The sequence below is a fragment of the Channa argus genome, chromosome 12 (assembly GCF_033026475.1).
Source record: "Channa argus isolate prfri chromosome 12, Channa argus male v1.0, whole genome shotgun sequence".
In the NCBI taxonomy this organism is placed as follows: domain Eukaryota; kingdom Metazoa; phylum Chordata; class Actinopteri; order Anabantiformes; family Channidae; genus Channa; species Channa argus.
In genome coordinates this window covers 6,159,525-6,185,253 of record NC_090208.1, presented here as the reverse complement: position 1 = coordinate 6,185,253, position 25,729 = coordinate 6,159,525, and the positions used below count along the sequence as shown (strand labels likewise).

The 25,729-nt window shown below is 39.4% G+C and overlaps 2 protein-coding genes across 2 annotated transcripts in view; both read right to left on the bottom strand.

Annotated features, from left to right (window-relative positions):
* Positions 1-25,729, bottom strand: part of LOC137137944 (coxsackievirus and adenovirus receptor homolog) — a 94,958-nt gene that overhangs the window by 57,653 nt on the left and 11,576 nt on the right. The gene's annotated exons all lie outside the window — the stretch shown is intronic.
* LOC137138329 (coxsackievirus and adenovirus receptor homolog) lies at positions 5,739-8,553 on the bottom strand. The gene is made up of 5 exons (XM_067525429.1): positions 8,403-8,553; positions 7,493-7,819; positions 7,346-7,414; positions 6,916-7,257; positions 5,739-6,843 (listed from the first exon to the last, which is right to left on the bottom strand). Exons 1-5 carry the CDS (start codon positions 8,479-8,481, stop codon positions 6,638-6,640), a joined length of 1,023 nt encoding a protein of 340 aa, XP_067381530.1. The 5' UTR covers positions 8,482-8,553; the 3' UTR covers positions 5,739-6,637.

Genomic DNA, 25,729 nt, shown 5'->3' with positions numbered 1-25,729 from the left:
GCCTACTTGTGGTTCCCAGAATTTCCAAAGATAGAATGGGAGGTAGAGCCTTTAGCTATCAAGCTCCTCTCCTGTGGAACCAGCTCCCAGTTCAGATTCAGGAAGCAGACACCCTCTCTACTTTTAAGTCTAGGCTTAAAACCTTCCGCTTTTTTATATATATTGTCGTTATAGTCATGCTGCTGTAGGCTTACACTGCTGGGGGACCCACCCCCCAATGCACTGAGCTCCTTTCCTCCTCTTGTCCCTTTCTCCTCTCCTCCTTTGTGTGTTTTCTACCATAGTTGTCTTTGTCCTTCTCTGTCGCCCTCTCTCTGTCCCTTCCTGCAGGTGTCCCCGGCTTTGAAGCTGTGTGTTTTCCAGTGTGCAGCTACTGGTCCTACCAACCTGCCCCATGATTTGTTGTTACTTTTGTTGCTCTTTTCTTTACTCTCTTCACTTTCCACTGACACTAACCGGTCGAGGTTAGTGGCCGTCCGGCCGTCCACCCTGATCCTGGTTCTGCTGGAGATTCCTTCCGTTCAAGGGAGTTTTTCCTCTCCACTGTTGCCTATGGCTTGCTCCAGGGGGAATTGTTGGTTTCTTTCTATACATCTTTATAATCTTGACTTTATTCTGTAAAGTGCCTTGAGATGACTTTGTTGTGAATTGGTGCTGTATAAATAAAGTTGAATTGAATTAATAATAATTAAGCAGAATAGAATAAATTACAGTTTGGAAAATGGCTGTTATTCGATGTCACTCTGAATTATTTGTCGAGTGAAGTTTTCCACATTCACACATTTACTGTTTTGTTTTTAAGGCACTTCATGCACCAGCCATCCTGTTTGAGATGCTTCTCCTTTATTAACCACTACATCGTCTCAGATCCTCAGATTTATTTTACTTGAGCCAAAATTTAGGGCAACAACTTCTGCTGTAGAATCTTTTAGTTGTTGGAAAAATCTGTCTTAGAATCTGAGAACAACTGAAACTGATGATATTTCTAAACCAAACTTAAAACCAAGTTTTAAGCCTAGATTCTAATATAAATATTTAATGTACACTAATTTGTATTACATACATTTTTTTAAATCATTTTTGTGTTCTTCAACCTGCCGTTGTTCATGAAACAGCTGGTTTAAAATCTGCCCCAAATGTGTAAAGACGCTAAGATAAACAAAACCAAGAAGCAGAGCAGCAGCTGACAGAACAACCACAACTCCAACATATACATAGGTGTTTCCTCCATCCTTATCTCCTCCACCACGTGTTTATTTTTTCAGAGGGATGTTAAAATGAATTCTGCTCTTTAAGTCTTTTTTTTATAAGATAAGGTAAGAAAACCACTAGAACCACACCAAAAGGAACAGTCACCGTGATGGTGCTGATGAGCTGAGGTTCGCTTCCTTGGTTCCCGACAAAACACTCAAATGTTCCAGTGTCGAAATAATTCGTTTCTGAGTGTTTTTATTATTATTATTTTTTTTAACCTCAATAGTGATCTCGTGACTGTGCGCCTGCTCCACACGGCTGAAGGCGCATTCACGGCGACATTTACACTCAGGTGCTGGTGTGTCGTCTCATTTTGAAAATCATTCTGTTTCTTCTGGTTTTCGCACTTTCTTATAAAAACACTAGCAATGGTATTAAAATGTTTTTTATTAATTTAAGGACGCATTCTGTGTTTATTCGAATATCTATTTTTAAATTCAGAAAAGAAACGTTTTGTTTTTGTTTTTTTACAATCATTTAATTTCAACTTTAAATAAAACATTTCCCAAATTTTATATTTAAACACCGTCATTAATGCAATGTGTAAATTACTACAGTTATATAACTATGCCAAATCAACATGCGGACAATGATCCGCTGTGGCGACCCTGAACTCACAGGATAAGCCGAAAGGACTAAATAAATAAACTACAGTTATATTAAGTGCTTCGTTTTGTTATTTCTTAAAATTTTAATAAGATAAACATTTGTTAAATAACAAGCGTTTTAGGAGACTCTGGATATTTGGCGACTGTTTATGAATAATTTTTTTCTTTCCTGTAGTCATTAATTAAGTTTAGCTTATTAATAAAAAGAATATAAGTGGTTTAAAAATCGTCGAATATTAATTGTTTAACTTTCAGAAAGGTATGTAGAAAACTCAGAACCTGTTAAATCGACCGTAAATGGTTTTGTTCTATAAATATTTCTTGGTTTGTTACATTCTTCAATATGTGCTGATGAAATTTAACAACAGCAACAATTACGAAAAAATCATAACGACGATAATGAAGAGCAAATTCCATTGGCTCCGAGAGATAAAGCCACGTTTTAAGGCCTAAAGTCCGATGGTCGGTGACACTCGTTCACCTTCCAACCCAGAGCCGAGAGAGAGGAGCCAGAAACAGGAGAAGAGGAGGAGAAACAGTTTGGAGATCGAGCGAGCCATGACCGGAGGTCCCACAGGGTTTTTAGTGTTTTAATAAAAAGCCAGGACGCGCTCAGATGGTCCAGTGTCCGATGAAGGAGGATGAAGGATTGTTAGAGGGCACGTGACGTCACGTGACCTACTATGGGCCCCAGTAACCTGAAACACAAAGCATCTGATTCAGATCACACAGATAACGGAATAATTAACGTTAAAGGAAGAAATGTTTTTTAATGTAAGAGAGAGAAAGTCCAGCGTAAATGACAAAAGAGGCAATTTCTTCAACAGTGAGAGAAAATCAACTTCAAATAACATATTTGTTGCTGTAAGAGAGCGAGATCGGACTATTTTACATTCTGTCTTCAAGAACCTGAAGCTAATATCAATCACCTTCTCTATTCATGTTCACTAAAAACGTGTGGGCTGCAACAAGACTACTGGAAAAAACATAGCATCTGATGAACAAGTGATATCATTTATCGTTATTATGTATGAACATCACCGTGCTCATATAAATGAAAAAGAAATATACCCCAGAAGAAACGTGTTTTTTAAAAGCTTAAAACACAAGTTTTCCTAATAAAAATAATTTAAAAAACTCATGCGATACCTCGGATCATTCGTGTGTTTTGATTCATATATAATAGGCTACAAATATGTTTCTAATTAGCAAATTAATTTTTTTTGAATCCTTGCTGCTGTTGTTGCTATAAGCCAACATATATAGGTGTTGAGTAATCCACCGTACTGTTCCCACAAGACCTTTTAGTAAAATCCAATACATTTTGCATTCAGTGTTTAACCACGATGCGCGTTCGCCCATAAAAGCTTATGGATCTGAGTCGCTGCTGTTGTCTGATTAGAGATGAGAGGAAGGTCACTTAACAGAGAGAAGCGCCTTTTTATTTCACCCCCACACAATGATAACACAGACAAGCAGGAGGTTTCTGATTTAAGGAAAAAAAGAACAACAGCCAAATGGTCAGTTCCAACTAAAGTCCGCAGCACACAAGACAAATATTCATATAAATCTATACATATTACAAATGGTATAATAGCAAATTATCACATTACAAAAAAAAGTCACATGCTCCTTCTGCTATTATATGTAGTTACTTCTGTCACCAGTAGATGACGCTGCAGCACATTTCAAACTTTACAGAATCAATGCGGCTCCAATATCTTCTCTGCACTGCGCATGAGCACATTTATGGCTCTTTTGTCATATTGTAACCAACAGGCTACAACACTACGCACTGTTAACCAGGCTGAGATACACGTAGTGAATAACTCAACAAGGGAACTAGAAGAACAACTACAAATGTGTTCAGCAAATGATCACATCAATGATCCTCAATTAAAGAAAAAACATGTCTTCTTCTTCTTCTTTTCCTTTGGGCTTGTCACTTTCAGGAGTCACCACAGCGAATCATGTGCCTCCATCTAACCCTGTCCTCTGCATCCTCTTCACTCACACCAACTAACTTCATGTCCTCTCTCACTACATCCATAAATCTCCTCTTTGTTCTTCCTCTAGACCTTCTGCCTGGCAGCTCCAACCTCAGCATCCTTCTGCTGATATATTCACAGTTTCTCCTCTTAACATGTCCAAACCACCTCAATCTGGCCTCTCTGACTTTATCTCCAACACATCTAACATGAACTGTCCCTCTGATGTCCTCATTCCTGATCCTGTCCATCCTCATCTCTCCCAAAGAGAACCTCAACATTTTAAGCTCTGCTACCTCCAGCTCTGCCTCCTGTCTTTTCTTCAGTGCCACTGTCTCTAAGCCGAACAACATTGCTGGTCTCAACACCGTCTTGAACATCTTTCCTTTCATTCTCGCTGATTCTCTTTTATCACACAACACACCTGACACTTTTCTCCACCTGTTCCAACCTGCCTGCACTCGCCTCTTCACCTCTTTTCCACACTCACCGTTGCTCTGAACCGTTGACCCTAAGTACTTAAAGTCCTGCACCTTCTTCACCTCTGCTCCCTGTAACCTCACCGTTCCACCTGGGTCCCTCTCATTGACACACATGTATTCTGTTTTACTGTGGCTAAGCTTCATTCCTTTGTTTTCCAGATCAGACCTCCACCTCTCTAGATTTTCCTCCACCTGCTCCCTGCTCTCACTACAAATCACAATGTCATAATAATAATAATAATAATAATAATAATAATAATAATAATAATAATAATAATAATAATAATAATAATAATAATAATATTTGTTTTTTCAGATGCACAGTTTGATATATTTAATCTAATGTTGGGTAATAAATCTTGAATCTGAAAAATAAACTTAACAGACTTACTGGATTCTGAGCTTAGAAACTGTTCTGTGTCTGTATCAAAACTGTTGTATTGTACAACCTTTTTGTAGTAAATACAAATTTGGAAACTTCTCATTGTTCAGCCTTCTTTTCCAGAGCTCCACCAGATGACATCATCTGAACTCCTAATGATGCAAAACTCTTCTGAGTGATGTCATCTGGAGGAGATTTTCAGCTAGAATCATAGAAATAGTTTAACATTGGGAAGTTTAAAAACATTAATGTACATTTACACTCTAAACTAAAGCCATAGAACAACCTTTTACATTTATTGTGGTATCTCTGGTTAAAGTTCAATATTCCCTTCATATGAAACTAGATTTAGTTTCTGAATCAAATGTATCCTTACGAAAAATAAAAAAATCTGTGGTCAAATAAAACTAAAGATCAATTAATCAATATATATTTAACACAGTGTAGAAATACTGTGTCAGAGTATTTCGACAGAACAAATATTCTGATTGCTGAATCATTTAGATTTTATTTATTTCATAATCTATGACTGGAAACTGGTTTGTTATTTGCATTAGTCCCTAATTACAGGCTATATTTTCACAACTAACCATTATAATTTCACACAATCTAAGGTGATTTAACCAACTACTGGTAATCACAAATATCCAGTTTGGTTTTATGTATGAAAAGAAAAAAAAAAAAGTGTTTCACTTTTAAAAAGCAGCAGATATTTGACATTTGACAAAAAAGACTTCATTCCCCATTTTAAAAGTAAAAATTAAGACTTACCATTTTCTACGATTATTCATTTTGTCAAATCCAAAATACATAACAACTAAGGAGACATCGAGGGAACAGCAAAACCTGTTCCCTCTATGGTCCCTTTAGTGAGAGACCACACGCGCATCCTAAATGGTTCGGAGCCAAGTTAGAATTTACCTCATTGTTGATTAACAGTCTTTGTTAACACACAGAGACTCTTTGGCCCCATGTTGTCCGTCAGTCAAACATAAACGACCACATTATTAACAGAGACTTTATTTCCAAAAAGACAATGATGTGAAGAAACAGCAATTGAATGCACCGAAAAAAGCTTAGAAGGGTGAAATAAAGTACTTTGCAACATACAAACATAAATATACAGGAAAAGAAAACAGTCGAAAAATCACATTTGTTCGTACGCAGTCAAACGTTTGACACATATCAAACCAAAATCACTCATCAAGTTAAAGTGTCTGCAGTTAAACAGCAATGCTCTGGTTCTTTGAAGATAAAACGCCAACGGGCTGATGATGCGCGACATCATTTTAATCCATCTGAGTTCTAAAAACAGACGTGGTCCTACGGAGAAACTGGACAGCTGCTACATTTAGGGTCCACTACAGTACTTCTCTGAGGATGCTTTGACATGAGCTCAGGAGGAGTCGAGGTGATAATCTTTACCCTTTACCATAATCCGGCGATACCGTGTGCATCATGACACAGGGGTTACAAGTCTATATATTGAAAACTGTCAGATTATAAAGACAGCGACCAAATACATAAAACAGCAGAGTAAAGTGAAAGTGGATCTTTTATGCAGGGAAGCAGAAATCAGAACAACCATCAGTGGTTCGGGAATTGTTCATTACAAATCAAGTGTTTTTTGAGTATTGATACAAAGTCGTAAGATAATATTGTAAAACCCAAATCTATTAATACTTGTTTCACAGACTCCTAGATCATAGACAGCAGTGCTACACACTGAGGGGTCCCCAATAATGGATGGGTTTCACACTCGGACATCCAGTCACGTCTGCTCCCTGCTTCGCCCTGTCACATTTTTATCTTTAAAGAGGTATTTGGAGTTTTAGTGCACAGAGGGTTTTCATGTTTTTGTTCCCATTTCCATAAAAAGAGAAGTATAGAGACAGACTCAGGAGAAAAGCGACCCGAGACATTTCAGACTGGTGGTTGTTCGCCTAATTTCTCAGGAGGCAGCTGATATGCAGCCTGCTTCAGATGTTGTGCAATGATCACAAAAACAACTAAACCGAGAAGCAATGTACCAACAGACAGAGCAGCCACCAGTCCAACATTTACATCCTCTTCTTCTCTACCCTTAGTGACTTCATCTGTCTTTCCTTCATCCTTGTCTCCTCCACCACCTGTGAGAAGAGAATGAGATGTGAGGTGTGAGGTGTCAGGTAGGTGATCAACAATCACACACACACACTTACCTGAGTCAGTGACTGTCAGGGTGATGGTGGTGAGTTGAGGTGTAACCGGCTCCGTCCCTCCTGTGTTGCTGCTGATATATCGACACTCATATGTTCCAGTGTCATTGATAATGACATTGCTTAGAATCACAGAAACGTCTCCGTCCTTCATCTGTGGGACTCTCAGCTCCACTCGACCATGAAAAGACAGATGCTGGTAGTTTTTGTAAGCGCGGTCATTACGGTAGAAGAAGACATAACCGTCTGATTTCAGGTCAGGTCTGATCCACTCCAACAGTTCGATGGCAGCTCCTCTGGGAGCCTGACACTGGAGGAGGACATCTTCTCCAGTCTTTACTTTCACTGGAACAACACACAAAAAAGAAAAGATCACAAAACCACCAGCAGCAAACACCAACAGCAACTAGAACCACACCAAAAACTGACGGACCCACTGCCAGTCCAACATGTCCTCTGTTGTTTCCATCTGGTTCTTCATTCTTGTGTCCAGCTGCATCCCCTGTGAGAAGAGACTCAGACGTGAGGTGTGAGGTTTCAGGTAGGTGATGAATCCAGTTCCACTCACACACACACTCACCTGGTGGAGGAACAGTCACAGTGATGGTGCTGATGAGCTGAGGTTCGCTTCCTTGGTTCCCGACAAAACACTCAAATGTTCCAGTGTCGTTGATGGTGACGTTCTTCAGAATCACTGATGCGTCTCCGTCCTGCAGCTGTGGGTTTTTCAGCTCCACACGACCCTGAAAAGATGGATGCTGGTAGTTTTCATAGCTGTGGTCATCACGGTAGAAGAAAACATAACCATCTGATTTCAGGTCAGGTCTGATCCACTCTATCAGTTCGATGGCAGCTCCTCTGGGAGCCTGACACTGGAGGAGGACATCTTCTCCAGTCTTTACTTTCACTGGAACAACACACAAAAATGGACAAAGTCTCCATGAATCTATCTATCTGTGTGAACTGGTTGAACTGTTTTCTATAAGAAAACATGTCATTATTCTTTCAGCTCCTGATTGTGTTGTTCTTGTTTTAGCGTCATGCATTACGCACGTCCCGCCTTCTTTCCCTTTATGGTCAACCGGTCTTTTTTGTCTATTCCCGCTCCGCCTGTCTAAACACCGCTTCAACGCGGCTGCGCGTGCGCTGCGCCGCGACCACTGCGTTTCCCCGAGTTCCATCAGACACAAGCATCGCTGTCTGCAGCAGGAAACGGATGATCGAGCTTTTCATCAACTACCTGCTCTAATCTGTGATCTGACAGCGCGAAATACTCACAACGTAGTAAAAACACGTAATACTTCAGACTCTGAAGGCGCAGCCGCTCACTACCTTCACACTGTCCTGCTAAAGAACTAATGACACGTATGAAAACATTTATAAAGCTTTATAAAGCTTTTCAACAGTTCTCTTTCCAAGTTCGACCTGCCGAAGCCCCCGACGATGATCCGAACAGGACCTAGTGTTACTTTGGATAAACTCACACTGACCTTTAAATGCGGAGATCAGAGAGAAGATCCAGAACCACGAGGAGACCATGACACGTTTTCCTGCTAAACGAGCCATCATCCCAAACTTTTGCCTCACACACACTGGGTTCGCATGCGATTAAATGACCAAACACCTCACGCTCCGAGAGACGTACTGACTGAGGAGAACGGAATCAGAAGGGAGCGAGAGCCAATCATGGCTCTTTGAGTTAAGCCCCGCCCTCAATTGTCCCTGGACTGACTTCGCAACATAATTATTCTCACATTCAAATTATCCGCCGACTGTTTTCTTTAATCCGCATCTTGTTTTGTCTAAAAATGTCAGTTAATAGTGAAAATTGCTAAAAATTGTTATTTCATCTCAAATACACTATATTGCCAAAAGTATTCGCTCAGCTGCCTTTAAACCCATATGAACTTTAGTAACATCCCATTCTTAATCCATAGGGTTTAATATGCCGTCAGCCCTTTGCAGCTATAACAGCTTCAACTCCTCTGCGAAGGCTTTGCACGAGGCTTAGGAGTGTGTTTATGAAATACATAATACACAGTGCTCGCAGTCTTCGCTCTAATTCATCCCAAAGGTTTTCTATCGGGTTGAGGTCAGGACTCTGTGCAGGCCAGTCAAGTTCTTCCACACCAAACTCACTCATCCATGTCTTTATGGACCCTGCTTTGTGCACCTGAATTCATTTATTTGGATGAGTGAGCGAATACTTTTGGCAATATAGTGTGTTTCTCTCATCTCATCTTTCTTGACTTATTTGCAATTTTAATGTTCTGCCCACTCAGTCATGCTGTTCAGTCTATCGATGTCCTTTCATCCACTACACCCCATCTCTCCGTTTCCCTGGACTGATCCTGCTGAAGGCCACATTCCTTCCGTTACATCGTCAGAGATTCCCCCCTCGATTCTCTGTGGACCTCATTATTTGCTACAAAAGCCATAAACCTGACTCACAGCGCATCGCCGTCCCACAGCTGACCGGATTCCCTCCATGGTTATTACGCAGACTTTCCCTGCTCTGTGCAAAGAGGCGCTGCTCATTTACTGCATCTGCTACGTGATTCTTCCTACATCGGGAGCCGGAACAATCCTTTCTACTATTTTATCTGAGTATGTGATTAGAATAGTTTGTCAAACAAACAGTTCTAACATACCCGTTATAAGCCTACTTCACACACTTATTTAGGTCCATAAAAGTCCATAAATTTCATGAAGAAATAAAATAACAGCTTCACAATAATATAAAATCATTTCACACCAGCTTGTAAAAAAGGCAAATGCTTTGTCTGCCTCTGCCTCACTCTGTGCCAAGGAGAGACAGAAAAGAGACTCAGAGACAACGAAAAGGTGAGAAAACTTTCTCCTGATCATCTCTGAGTTCAACTATTATCAATACCAGATGTGTTCAGGGTGTTTAGACTGAAAACATTTTTTTTTCACACAGATTAGTTACATTCAAATACTGTAGAGTCTATTAGTCTACTATTTTTGCCTGTGTTGAGGTGGAACAGTGACCCTGTGGAGTCCTGTCCTCCCTGTGATGGAGGATTATTAAAAGATTTTCTGTACACACTGATTATTGTGTTCATCCATTCATTATATAGTTGAAGAGGGCTGGCAAAGGGCTAAATCCTGGACCGGTCTCCAGTCCAAGAACTGATGTTTACTGGTCACTGGTGGTCTCCACTGCCCCTCTCTGTGCTCTACACACTTAGTTTTCTTATATTATCTGTGTCCAAAGTCCTATAAACAACCTGAGACCTTTTTTAGGAGGCCTAGTGTTTCATTTACAGTTAGTAAATGTAAACCGAATATCTTTGGGGTTTGTACTGAAAACATGATTATGATTAAACAAATCTATCACTATATCCTAACACACTTTAACTGAAATATTTGTTGGTTGCAGCTGTGCCTGGAAAGAAAAACTGCCACAGTCATCACAATCAACATCAACTTACAATAGCTTACATTTATATAAATACATAAATAAATATGATTAATTTGCATGCTTTTGTAACAATCTATGGTATCATAGAAATATGTTTAGTGTCAGAAAGGGGCATAAAAACACTAATCTAACCTTTTGAACTTGCATTTCTAATAATAACAATGGAAACGTTAGAAATCCAACCTCAGATGAACAACAAAAAACTTTTATCACTGTACAACGATTATATAACAAAAATGAAGCCCAAAGGAAAGAGACATGGCCAATGCTAAGTTTCTTATTGCTGCAATACATTTGTGCTGGTCTGAAGCTTCAGGTGTGTGATAACACAATGTCAAGAGTGAAAGACAGAAGCAAATGTTGCAGAACATCAATCTGACAAGGGTCTTCCCAGGAGTGGACACCCCAGCACATTCAGCCCAAGGTCAGACCATGCAATGCTCAGAGAAATACAAAAAAAAACAGACCTCCATCTCGGGGCCTGCAGGCCTCACTGAGACTGTTAAATGGTCAATTTCATGACAACACAATGAGAAACTGACAGAACAAGTACAGTTTGTTTGAAGGGTTGTCAGGAGAAAGTCTCTTCTCTCTAAGGATGACTGAGATTAAAATAAACCACATCTGAGCAAACCACAAGACTTCTGGATCAATGTCCTTTGGACAGATGAAAGCAGTGTGGACTTGTTTGGCAGGCACCATGTTTGCTAAAAAACCAAATAGCATCTCAGCAGAAACACTTCATACCCACTGTCAGGCACAGCAGTGGAGGGTAATGATTTGGACTTGTGTGGAAGTATATCACCGCCAGTTCACAATTGTCAGGTTATTAATAATTAATGAGCACTGTTGTAAGCTGACACTAGTAATGTTAGCTTTTTAGCTAAACATATGAAGCGTCAAGTACAGTTACGTAATGACTTCTGTTGACGTCCCTCCAGCCATCGTGCAGGGCTGGAGATTACACAGTCTCCTAAATTGTATTCATGCTCGTGAACCTGAGGTGCCTGATGTCTGTCCAGAACAAGTACAAAGAGCAACGGGTCGGCCACTCTATGGAATATCTGCAGACCCACTTCAGGGACTGCTTGACATGTCCATGTCAGTTGGAATGATGGCTCAGCATCTTGGAGTATCTAGGAGGACTGCTCAGAGATGTCTAGCTGAAGACAAGTTATTAGGTGCTAATAATGGACATCTACTCTAAAATGACAATTTGCTCTACGTCTTTTGTTGGGTTTTTCTCTACATTTATAAGGCCATGAACTTACTATGTAAATTTCCTTGACATTATTTTGGTGTAAATGTGTGTTCTATAAATACAGTGACATTTAAGGATTTAAATGAATGAAGGCTACCTGACAACCCGTTCAAGCAATCTAATAATTGCATGAAAAAGTATAATACTTGTCCTGCCTGTGTAGCCCTGTTTTCCTACCAATTGTTTTGCAATCATTTGTCATTGACTGGATGTGTCTATGGGAAGCTAGAGGCTGCTAAACTGAAAGCACTGAGGTCTTCTAGATACCCATTGATACATGATAAATCTGCCTACAAAATATACATACAAGTTTGTTATTAGTGAAATTAATGGCTATAAGACAAAACTGCTTGATGTGCTTGATTTAACTGTATTTAAGTGGAAAGAACTTAATCATATTTACTAAGTTTGCAAGGGGCAAAGGTGAACTTGGTTATCTTGGAATAGATAAACCAATCAATTGTAGATTGATTTAATGAAGTACAGTACTTTATTAAATGTTTTTTTTTTTTTTTTCAGGGTCGCCACACAAATCATTGTCCACAGTTTTTATGCTGGATGTCCTTCCTGATACAACCCTCCCCAATTTCTACTGGGCTTGGACCGGCACTGTGGTGGGAAAGGGCTGTTGGGGTTTCAGTCTTGCCCAGAGACACTTTGAAATATAGCCAGGACCAGAACAACTGATCCTGTGGTCTGGGGATGACTACCTTACCAACTGAGCTACAGCTGCCCCCCTGTACTTTATTCAATGTACTAGGCTGGAATAAAATATCAATAATCTATATAACCTTAAACAGGTAGCGTATGTAGTTAGATAGTAGACAGGCAGTCAGATTTTCACAAATGGATTCCAAGTAAGATGGAGGCCATGGACTAAAGTGTAATAATCCTACTGTTAAGGTTTGTAGCATAAATGATGTACATGCTTATGAAATCTGCAGTTTGGTTGCCAACACTGCACAGAACATTGCCACGATAAATACCAGCCACTGACAATGTTTATCAAATACAACATTTTGATTTTGGAGCACACAATATGAAATTAACCCAAAGCCAAAGCCAGAATCAATATCTTGGCAAATAGCCAACATGAATCATATTACAGATCAACTGTGATGTGTGCTATGATTATTCAGTCATATTAAACATCTGCTTGGCTACACATGCTCTGTATCTGTGGCAGTGAACAGTTTTATAAGTAGTCATCATATATGAGTATTATGTTGATTGAGTTCACATGAAGTTGGATCAGATCACAGTAAAAGCTAACAGCCCATTGGCTCCTGAAAGCTGCATTGTGACTTATTTTTTAAAGGGCTTTTTTATGATGATCCAAATTAATTTCCCTGTAAAAATATTTGTAAAACTGATTAGAAAAATGTCTTACAAGCAACATTATTTACTTACAAACGAAACGATTATACCACGTTTGAATTAAATAATTTGGCATAACTTGTCGCTCATTGTCTCCATCTAGTGGTAGAAAATCGCCAACGTTCCAGCTTTCACTTTGAAACTCAAAGGAGGGGGTCTAACGGTGGACGGGTGACGGGCCTCACTTTGTTGGGCGGCTCCTTGATCAAAACAGCAAGTAAATCTACAGGAGAAGCGAGAAAAGTCGGAAATAAATCCAGAGGGGTAGAAGCTCTGATGTTCAAGAGATCTTCCCTGAAGTAAGTGCCACCCGAACTGCGGCAGAAAACTGAATTAACACACAAAACAAGACAAAGTAGAGCGGCCAAAACACAGAGGCTGCCGTCCAAGGTGCCATCTTTGAAAGCAATGTACTTAGAGTATAAAAGGATCAAATACATTTCTACCTGCTGTTTCTGCTGTTAATCCACCAAACTGGAGCACGGGTTGCCAAACATTGGCACAAAGATTGCAAAAACCGTAACCTGGAATACAGTCAAAGGTCTGGATAATAGGCCTATAGGTAATGAGCTTACAACAACGAAAAGACTTATTTCTAGCATTTATTGTGGCATTTTGTGCTTTTACAACTAATATACATGTTTAGTAAAAAACATAATTATTGCTAACTGTAATACGTTAGTTTTCAAAAAACAAGAAAGTATCATTGGCTGAAATGTTCCTAATCTGTTATATTGTGGATATACAATTCACAATCAGACCTTGAATGGTAAATTCATTAACATCCATAATATGAATGCACCACAACATGGCTAAAGCAAAAAGTTGTGCAATGTTACCGTTGCAACATAAAATAAAGGCAACGCAAAGCAGATCGATCACAGCTGCAGTCCAAGCAGCAGGACGAGGCAAAGGGATGTTTTGGCTCTGCTCCGATAGAAATAAGAGAAAGTAGGACATAAGTTACAATGTCAGAAAGTAAATGCAAGTAAACACAGATGTTATTACACTGGACAGAGTTGGGATCCTATACAAATAATTGCAGTTAATCTGAAAATCACAATGTTGTTTTCAGGCCTATTTACTACATTGATCTTTACTAAGTAAGATTGGCAAGAATTTCACTCACTTCATTGGGATTTCTGACAACACAGGCTCAGAATTAGACACATGAGATCAGAACTACACATGCACACGTTCAGATGATTCATTCTCTGGTGCTGAAATGTCCTAAATGTCTTTTATTTTGGCAAGTCCTCTTAACTTCCTGTTAGCGATCTGTTAGTGGTCTTTTCTGTGTAGATAATGAGGATGTGTTTGACAGCACTCACTGAATCGACCAACACAACTGCAGAATCCAAGATCATCAGTTCAAATAACTGTACATAGATACAAGCTATTGAGAGGTGTAGCCACTTTCTAAGTGGTAGCTGAGAGAAAACTGGTTTGGATGGTCAGGAACCCTCACAGTAAAGATCTGCACTGTAGTGGTGGCATCATGTTCTCAGCCCAGGACATAGTGCATTGCAGCAGAGTGGATGAAATAATAAGGAAGAAATACTCAGAATTCGTCAACATAACTTCAGACAGATGGTTGAAACTTACACGTGGTTATTTCAACAGGACAATAGCCTGTTAATATATTAATACCATTTAGTGTTTGCACAAAAACAGTGTCCATATAAAACTTGAGAAATCTTGAAACATTGTGAATTTGTTCATTTAATTATGAGTTAATCAAATATTTGTGCCAAAGCTCAGTATAAAAACAAATATATTGTACTGTAGGCCTGTATATAGCATGAGAAGATCAAATATTACATTGTATGATATTTTATAATGTAGCGTGGTCAAAATCAGGAGAGGACTACAACTGTCTTTTAAGATGCTTTATTCTATGATAACAAAATTAATACTATAATCTAATTAATAAAAGGTACAAATGCAAAATGTACGGAGCTCCGGGTCAGAGTTCTCTTCCCTAACAACAACAGAGAGTGTCAGGGCAGAAGTCTGACTGGCTATCTCTCCCTTGACCCAATCTTATATTGAGAGTCTGTTTTGATGATTTTACAGCTTCCTGCCAGCAGTGTCTCTTTTCGTGTATCTTCCTTATCAGGAGAAGTATAAAAGAAGAGTTGTTTCTGTTCTTCCGCAGCTCCCTGGTAGCCACCTGCAAGACAACTCCCATGCAATCCTCACCTTATCTTTCACACTCCCCATCCACTATGCTTGGTTTTATTATCATTCATACAATATTCTACTCATGTTACCTCTATACACTTCTCTATGCTATAATAACACGTTACATATAAAACTACATTATTAATATATGTAAAACAAAAATATAAGGCATATTCAAATAATATTTCCCACAGCATCAAGTTTCTGAGCAACAGCTAAACACACAGAGTGATGAGGCCACAGACTCTCAGAGCTTCAGTTCAGTTCAGTGATACATAAAAAAGACCCAGTTTATAAAAGACGATTGACAGAATAAAACTCTGATCGTCCTCACAAATCTTTACCAACAGCAGAAACAATAAAACTATATCAGTTTTGCATAAAATATTATTTTAATAAGGATAAAAAAGGAGAGATTCAACAATCCTCAAATCTTAACTTTCTCATCTGAAGCCATAAAGTTGATATATTTTCTACGTTTGTTAACGGCGTGAAAAACAGCAGCAACTTCCTCCTGATGTTCTCAGTAAAATGCAGCTTTGCCTTTTATTCAGTATATGTTGTGCAGTGACAGTGGTTTCTAAGGCGTTAAAAGAAAAAAAAAATCTAAATAAAAAAACTCCCCAGCAGATAAGTTGGTAACACACCCTCTGTTTGCTCACTGTTTCTATGCACACACACACATTTGGCCATGGGGCCCTGAGCAGGCTATGGTCCATATATTGTAGAGTTTCTGAAGAAAGTTAAAGCTCTTTAATCACATCCTGGTGGTTTAGTTTTGGACTAAGAATCAATACCAATTGTTTCACTGTCATTATAACCAACATCCTGTTTTCCAATATCTGAACATGTTGCACTGACACTTGGCCTGGAATTCTAGGATCTTCATTCTTATTGGATCAGCCATGTGATTTCTGTCTTACTCTAATGTTCATTATGAATGTAGAAAGCTGGGTTCCATGTAGTTAGATATAGACAGTTGGAGAGTGAGTGTGTGCAGGTCTGAAATGATGGATGGATGTGTTCAGTGTCCCATATAAATCTCTGCCTTTCTATCTATAGAGTCTGTATGAGAGGAAAACAGAGTTTAAGTCAAAGACTAGAACCAAGCTGCAGCCTCCTACTGCAGTAAAAAGAAAGACTTTAAACCATGAGACATCTGAGAAAGTACATTTGTATATTACATTTTTCAATATTACACTATCGTGTAGAGATGAAGCTATAAATGAATGAATCAGTTGATGAATCAATAAAAACTTTGATAAAAACTGATGAATTGGATATAAAATAATTCAATGCATCTCAGTATTTTTAGATTTTCTGTGTCACTGTAAAGTGAATAATTTTACATTTGAACTCTGTGTGTGTGTGTGTGTGTGTGTGTGTGTGTTCAGAGCTTCTCTACTCACTGAATTGACCTTCACATCTTTAAACTGGTCCAACTACTGCGTCCTGCTCTGACTGGTCTTCAGAGCTTATTTATTTTCATATGTTGTGTTTTTAATCAGCAAATTACTGGAAAGTCATTTACAGCAAAAAAACAAAACTAGAGGTTGAAAGACTTTTTCCTTATTTGATGTCATTTTACTTTTTATTTCATTTACTTGTTTCAAACATTCATTTAAACATTACACGACGATTCAACCAATAGTTTTGTAGCAATATCAAAATGTATCTACTTTGCTGTTGATATGATCATTGACTGTTATTTATATTTTAATGACACTTGTTGCTGCAGCACTGATCTGGAACAATCCGCAAACTTTGCTCTCATTTGTTGTTGTGGTTTTGTGAGTTTCACAAAGTCGTCATATAGAAAAATGGAGCTTGTTCCTTATTGGTTGTCGCTGACAGTTTGATGTTTCTCTTTTTGTAAAGATGAAAATAAATAACTACAAAAACTAAACCACAGCCTTAATGTCTTTATAGAACAAGCTGCAGAACAGTGTCTCTGTGCTTGAAGAGTTTCTCTTTAGTCAGTGAACTACTGAGATGACTACTGTTTCATCACTCAGACTGTAACAGCAATAATTTAGCACCATCAGCACTTAGCACCATCAGTGACAGGCTGCTCCACCTGCTGCAGATCCAGCTCCTTTGTTTCTGCTGTCATTAGACTTTCTGCCTCTATTGCCTCCAGAAAACTGCCTGATTGCTGAGCCACAGCTTAAAGCACCTGTAAAGTTGGTGGTGTTGGTGCCTCTCTGTCTTTTTACCAATATGATAAGACACTAAGATGATTTCTGCCAATATTTCTTTACACATTGTATCTCACTCATCGTCTACCTCAGTCCTGAAGTAGGAAATGTGCTGAGTGCACATGCTGGTGTCTTATCGAGCAACATGGAGTAAAACCTGCCTCTGTGTACTCCGCCTCTCACCTGATGACAGCTGGGATAGGCTAAAGCCCCACATGTGATCCAAGTAGGATATGCAGTGAGTGATGATGGATGAATTGGAATTGATAAAACAAAGTCTTTATAATCAATCTCTTCCTCAGTATGAAGGAAATGATGCTTCACCTAATGAGTCAGATGATGCTGTGAAATCCACCTTATGAGGTGAAAATAAATCAAGCTGCTCCCCTGAAATGTAATTACCTGATGTTATTGCTCTGTCACATTAGAGACAATTTGTTTCCTGTTTCCTTTTTACAAACTATTCTATAAGAAGCTTCATAGCCCATATGACAGGTTCGGCTGTTGGACAAGGAAAGCTGTGCAAGCAGTTTTTGTGAGCTTTAAAATCTGTTTTGCAGGTCATAAAGATGGAATTGTATGGTTCACGGCAAACTGAATAAGGTCTGTTTAGTTGAGATACAATCATACAACAGGAGGAAGTTGTGATCTTTGTACAAATAAATGACTGAATAAAGGACCAGGCCAGCTGATGTACGCTTAAACAAAGCAGCACATCATGAAAACCTTAACTAATGAAGCCTCTTTGGCAGCTACACCATCATCTGTGTCTTCTAGATTAATAATACAACAGCAAATTACAATATAATGTCGATAATATCTCCAAACTAATCTAGAGTCAAATTAAAAGTGATGGATTTATACAAGCATAGTTGTTAACTCGAGTCGTGTTTCTCCTCTTCTGCATCCTCTCTGTCTACTTTCTGCTCAGTGTGTGGACCTGCTAGTTCGATCACTGGGCTCTTCAGGTATAAATAAACTGCTGCTGCGTCTTACGTCTGCATGCACTGCGCTGTAGAACCCAGGATCAACTGAAGGGGTTATAGTGGTATCAAGGCAAACTGTGGAGAACTGAGAGGCCATGTTCCAACCATTCATGAAAAACGATCGTCTAAGGTTCCAAGCAGTACGTGAACTTGACAACATGACATAGTATTTAGAGCCAAGGTTCTCCACAAAACACAGGCTTTTCACTCTGGACACTGACATTTGAGTCCAGTGTGAGACAGCAGCAGGGTGAAATCAGTACTTCCTTAATGTCACGTCCCCTAATGTGATTTAATGTACAAATGACGTCTTTGGCCGTTAGATAACGAGGACTTGTTGAATGTTCATGACTGTATGCAGGGTTTTAGAAATACTGACATAAAAAAACTGAGCTTGGCAGGACTGGGTTCAGGGACATTCTCACCTTCTCTCTTTTTTTTTCTTACTGTCTCCTTATCTTGTTCTGGGTCTCTTCTATGTGGATAGATTGTCACAGTCTCCAGCTTCAATTCATGTTTCCATGCTTTTATTCCAGGCTCATTGTTTTCACCTGTTCCCCTGCTTATTTAAACCCAGCTCTCCTTATAGTTTGTGGCCAGATTCTCTCCTAGTGTTTTTGAACCATGAGCCTTCCAGCCCTTTTTCCCCCATTTTGCTTTGTGAGCGACTTTAATCTGAGAATCTACTTGCCGACCTGTTATTTGGTTGTTTTTACTCCTCTTATTACACACATGCATGGAAGCTCACCTGAATGCACCAACTATCTCACCTGAATTACCTTCATCTCCCGTCCTCTGGCACTGTCTTACTACTACTTACCTGTAAATGTCACCATCCCCCTTCATATCCACCAGTAACTCTTCTGTTTTCTGTTTGGCAAGATTACTTTCAGGGGTCACTACAGCGAATCATGTGCCTCCATCTAACTCTGTCCTCTGCATCCTCTTCTCTCACACCAACTAACTTCATGTCCTCCCTCACTACATCCATAAATCTCCTCTTTGGTCTTCCTCTAGACCTCCTGCCTGGCAGCTCCAACATCAGCATCCTTCTACCGATATATTTACAATCTCTCCTCAATTTGGCCTCTTTGACAGCACAACACATCACAGAAGAGAACACTGGCGATTTCTGTTACAATCAAGTCTCAGCACACATATAAGCCACCATTTATACAAAACGATGAGATGCATTAGTTTGACTAAATCCTTCATAGAAAGGAACTATCATGAAAACCCCCAGTTTAATGTAACGCATGTGCGTTTGTAAAAAGGAAACATGCAGAATTTTGTCAGATGATGTCTGGAATGAATGGCACTAAATTAAAAACTGTTCACAGGTTAAATGTTATCATGCTGCTGTGGATTCAGCAGCTTGTGCTGTTTGACACAAAGAACCACACTGTTGATTTGACAATGTAGGTTGGAGATGTTCCAGCAATAATTTATTTAATCAGGTGAGACAGTCAATTATCTTGTCGTTCTACATTATCGTTGCAGCATTTAAGCTGTTATTTTTAGGAAACTTCTATTATATATTATTATATACACCTCAGACATATATAAAAAATAATTTTGAAGGGACTGCTCCGTTGTTGCATATCTTAAAAACACGTTCAGGCTTAAGTTCCTCTCATTAGTCAAGTTGTCAAAAACTCGTTTTGTCATCAAACGCTGTGGAGAGGGTCAGTTGAGGACTCAACAGCGCCGCCATTTCTATCCAGGCCGAGGAAGACAAGTGTCCTTCCTCCCATTATTACCACTTTGTACAGGGCAGCAACTGAGGTACCACCACAAACTGCAGACAATAGTGAATACAGATGGAAAAAACCTTCCACCTCCCATCACTATGTGACATGTTTCAGATACAATGCAGAACAGAATCAGATACAGATACAGAATCATGAGTGCCCCCTTTCACGGTCTCCACACTCTCTTTTCAACGAGGAAGATTTTCAGAAGCATCCATGCCAGGTCCAGTGTTCTCTCACAGACTGATAGTTCTGAATGCAGTGGCCCCTTACACCACCTTACCACTCTCACACAATGTTCCCTTTATGGCAAAACATTACAACATGTGAGCCTTAATGGAAGAAGTCTTCACATTAGAAAGGCATCACTGAATTAATCTCAGATTTTTACTAAAATTTAGAGACTCAGCTTTAATTTACACCTTAACTGTTTACTGTGGATATTGTAAAGACTCTGTACCATTCAGCTTTTTTCTATTTTCAGTCAATAAGATGTTGGCCTCTAATTTGTATGTCTGACATTGATACTGTATTTTACTCTCATCACTGTACTTTTATTATCTCCTATTTTAATATCTTAATTTTTAATTATTTTATCATCTTGTTGTATGTGTATTTTATGCTACAGTGGACCCAGAGTCCAGTATGTGCAGCCTGTTTTCATTCCAGAGGTGTCAAAAAGTGCTGCTTTGTCCTGTCCCTTCTGTGTTACATGCTGACACATATTTTGTCTTTGTTGAATAGTTGTAACAGCCTCATTGACCCACAGCCCTACGTCACCGCCTGCACCAACACTTTGTGTAAATATCCTGCAGTGGACGGACTCAGCTGTCAGTTCCTGAAGGTCTACTCCAGAGCCTGCAACCTGCAAAACAACGAGACAGTGGGGGACTGGTGGACAAAGGCCGGCTGCTGTAAGAACAACCTACAGTTTTCACATGTTCTAAGATTAGTCTGACAATCTGAGCAGAAGACCAGACAACCAGTACATGACAGCAGAAAGGAAATGTTCGTATTTGATAGATAATTTGCATCAATGTGACAATGAATCTTAATGATAATAATTCAGCTCTGAGTTTTACAGACTCAAAGATCATGATGTCTTCAATTACGAGTCTAATTCATCCAGTGTAATGTAACATTAGCAATGAGCAGTATCAAAGCAGTTTCCTCCACTGCCCAAAATGTATGTTGTTCAAAATTTGATTTAAGCTGCTTAAGTCTTTGCACCGACATTTAAAAAAACAAAACAAATTGCAGTGTTAAGTCTCTATCAGCAAAGTTACCAGATGTGACCAGTACCTGAAAGAAACTTCAGCGACAATCTCATAAGATTTTAAAAAGAACATGAAACATTAAAAACACTTGTTCAAATGTTTGATGTTCAATAATGAAATAAAGAGATATTGACATTGCACACTCTCTCAGATCCCCACCCTTGATTGAAGTCTGATGTTATTTAACCCTAAGTACTAGTAGTTTGAAGAGATGTTCAGTTAGAGTGAACTCAGCTTTGTTCCCCCTTCAGGGAAACTGTGTCAATGTTTGTAAAACTAAACTCCAACGTGCCTGAAGAAATGTCACCATATGTAAATTTACTGGTTAGACATAAAGCTGCAGTGGCAAACCAATGAATTAAAGCGTCAGAAAAAGAACCTGCAAACATTAAGTCAGTTAAATCAACATTAGATAATTGCAGTTGCTCAAATGGAAATATTTGTTTTTTACATTTTATTTTTATACTAGATAAATATGAAATATAATCTCGTTTCAATTCAACCATTATCTGTAACCACGTATGTTATTCAGGGTTGTGGGGGACTGTAGCCTCTCCCAGCCATCGCTGAGCGAGAGACGGGTGGTCCACCCTGGACAGGTTGCCAGTCTACCTCAAGGCCTGTACTGTTTAATGACATTTCATAAACAATGGAAATTCATTCATTTTATAGATTAAACAATCAAGAAAATACATGGTCAATATTGAAACTAATTGTTGAAGACTTTGTTTGACTTGTTGTCCCACATGGTGTAAATGTAGAGTCTCTCATTAAGCTTAAGCTACATAAAATAAAACATGTGTAATGTGATGTGTAAGGTGCATGTGATGTTTTCTTTCAGCAGCTTCAGTCCCCAAATCTCTGGATCAGTTCTGGACTTTAACTATAACATTTGTTATGAAGCTTCTCACAAACGCATATCTTTAAGGCCTAAATATGAAGGTAAAACTGCAGCATTCATCACATTGGCCTGGACTAATGAGGTGTGAGACCCAACTGCTGTCACAAGCCACCGACTGAACTAAAACCATTTCAGGTGGTGTACGGCTAAAGCCACCGCTGTTCAACATCGAGGATACGGAAGTTACAGTTCTGTCTGCTCAGGCCTCGGCTTGGAGATGCTAACTGGCCTGGAAAAGAGCCCACTGAACCGTGCTCTGCTCAGATAAAGACTGCACCACTGCTTTGCACCAGGCATTGGACACCTGCACCTACATAACGAGTAGGACAAAAGGGTAAGTCTATCTTCTCCCATTCTTCTCTTATGTTTGAAAAATAGGACACTGGCTCCCTGTTTTGTTGGTCCCCGTATCCAAGGTAGTTAGACTGCGACTCCCCAGACCACTCAGGATCCACCCTACATTCCCTGTATGATGCCTAAAACCTTCCATCCACAACAAGCTCTTTTTACCTGTTTCCCTGCCTACATTAACCCTTTCTCTGCCAGATTGTCTCCTGCTGCTTTGCTTGACTTCATTTACACGGACTTAAGTAACCAAGTGTCATGGTTTCAAGTAACCAGGTTTCTTAAGTGCACGTAAACACTGTTCCCCGATTACCAGAGAAAGCTGGTTCCTCTTATTACCCTGGTTACTTAAGTGCATGTAAATGCTGTCAGTGACTCTCCAGCCAAGTTTTCAGCTATTCAGATGGATTTACCTGCCTCTCGACCTGCCTCTCTTGCCTTGCAATAATCCTGTTTCTGAGCTCTTCAGGCAGTTTTTATCCTAAATTAATTTCTTCTACAGAAAGGTTTGTGCCTTTCCAAATCATGTCCAAAGAATTTAATTTACCACAGGTGGACTACAGTCAAGGTAGTAACATCTCAGTAACAATCAAAAAAATGTTTTTAGTTTATCATCATGGGAACTGAGTGTATATTGTTGAGAAAAATAATAATTTGAGCAACTGTAGTATCAGGCAGCAACATAAGAAAATGAAGTGAACGGGGGTCTGAAAACTTAACGCACTTTAAATTGCTTGATTGGTGTGTGAAAAGCGTCTGAACACTCCAAAGTGAAATGTGGTAAGACTTTACTATGCAACCATATAGTAATATCTTGATTGTTCCTTTCTATAATATTGGAACTATTTATCTTTACTCTTGGTTTTTGTTGTTTGCCTGCACCTGTAAACACACAAAGGTTTTTCTCTGCTACCACTCAGCTGTTTCCAAATGTGCCAGTGAAGGCAGATTCAGATAGAAGCTCACATTAAGTAGCACCACTGCTGACTCCACCCCAATTCCACCACCCACCTCCTTCCTCCTGGGTGTGAACATGGATGCACATAAAAAGGGAGAAAATAAGACATGAACCCGCCCAGCAGGTGAAGAATCATCAGAGTCTCTTCACCAGCAGCTTTTATTCTCATCATCTTCCATCAAAGCTCCAGAAGGTAAGAAAAAACCCAAAACAAACAGCAGGTAATGAACATTTAAGACCACTGCTATCAATACATCTGGTGACGGACTGTTTGAAGAAGAAGTTTATAGCAGGTTAATTTAGAAATGTAACTCTGGGGCTTTAACAAAAATAAAAACAGAAGGATGAAGCTGTGAGAAACAGGTACAGAAGTTTTATTATATTAATTAGATCTATTCCATTTTCACCTACGCGTGCATTTTACCACCTTTTTAAAATTGTTCACAATTTTGCAGGTTCCAGGTTTCCAGTCATAAAAAGTGTCATTAAAAGTTGAACAGGCAGTAACTCAGTGGATTTCTGCCTGCTGGATATTTAGGAGGAGTTTATATACAATTCTCCTTTAATGTAAAATGCAATGTAAAAATCTAGCTGCTCCTAGAGTCTTACTGACTCACAGATTTTAAGAACCAGTATATACCTGCTTCTTTAGGGATTTAGTATTAAATCTTAAAAAGTTACAACATGCCATTTTTGGGAATCAAGAGGCTGCTAGAGTTGAACTCAGTCTACTCAGGATATCAAAGCCTGTGGCATGTTCCTCTGAGAAAATCCCAGTGTTTACTTTAGAACCAGTTCTTTGCTTTTTGACAGCAATAGATGTGGCTCTGGAGGTGGCCAGGAAAACAGTATCAAACTTGTGGCATCGACTGAATCACTTCAGTCCTAACAAGCATATTTAAAAAAAAAAAAAAAGCCTTGTTATTACAAAAGTTGGGCCCTGCTCAGGTATCAAACAGTGACAAAACATGTGGGCATATGAATGTAATTAGCCGTTTGGTGCCAGTGCGACTAGAAATTCATACTGATTCTCAGCATTTCATTAGCTCTCAAAGAAAGCAGAGAGTGAGGTTAGTGGATCTGAAAATATAGTTATGGTGTTAACGATGAGGTCTGACCTCTCGGTGTCTGTGTGGCCGAGGGTGGAGCTGAGCCCCACAGTGACTAGAGAGCTACATGACGAGAAGCTGCACAAGTGGTGAGCTGCAGAATCCAGCTGAGGTGAAACGCTGAACAATATTGGTGCCAGTACTACAGACAATGCCCAACCCTACTATTTGCAAGTCTAGAACCAAGAGCTGGTATTGTTGGGGGCTGGGGGTGGGGTTATTGTGACTGACAAGACCAAGTAAAGCTTTGTTGTAAAGGTCAATTAATTAATTGATGTATCATTTATTAGATTTGTGTAACTGCAGTGTGACTGAGACCAGCACAGTTGATGCTGGTGAGACAGATAAAGGCTTGGTGGTGGTAGTTGTTGAGACATATCATTAGGAGTCAGGGGTTTGTGTCCACCTGATGAATCGAAGTCCAGTCTGCAACCAGGAAACTACAATTGCGGTTTGGGTGTTTTTAAGCTTAAGTATAATTTTCATTATTACTTGAACATTTCTGCCAAATCAAACTGTATGATGACCAACTGTAAAATGTAATTTATGTCACTCTTGTATACTGAACCCACGTGCATGTGGCCTTTTTAGGCACGTTGTCGTTAGGGCTGAAAATGAATGTAGGACTGACAGTAGGAACTTTGAATGTTGGTACTATGACAGGGGAGGCTAGAGAGTTGATTGACATGATGCAGAGAAGGAAGGTAGACATAGTGTGTACAGGAGACCAGGTGGAAAGGTAGCAAGGCTAGAAGCTTAGGAGCAGGGTTCAAGTTGTTCTACCATGGGTCAGATAGGAAGAGAAATGGAGTAGGAGTTATCCTGAAAGAGGAGTTTGTGAGGAATGTTCTCGAGGTGAAAAGAGTATCAGACAGGTTGATGAGTCTGAAGCTGGAAATTGAAGGCGGGATGTTCAATGTTGTGAGTTGTTATGCCCCATAGGTAGGATGTGAGTTAGAGGAGAAGGAGAAATTCTGGAGTGAGTTAGATGAAGTGATGCAGAGCATCCCCAGAGGTGAGAGAGT

Bases quoted from the DNA above. Each gene is read 5' to 3' on its own strand.
- LOC137138329 (XM_067525429.1), bottom strand. From the start codon at position 8,481: ATGATGGCTCGTTTAGCAGGAAAACGTGTCATGGTCTCCTCGTGGTTC. The intron at 7,258-7,345 runs GTCCGTCAGTTT...GTGTTGTTCCAG, and splicing joins ACATGTTGGACTGGCAGTGG to TGAAAGTAAAGACTGGAGAA. The intron at 6,844-6,915 runs GTAAGTGTGTGT...CTCTTCTCACAG, and splicing joins CCTGACAGTCACTGACTCAG to GTGGTGGAGGAGACAAGGAT.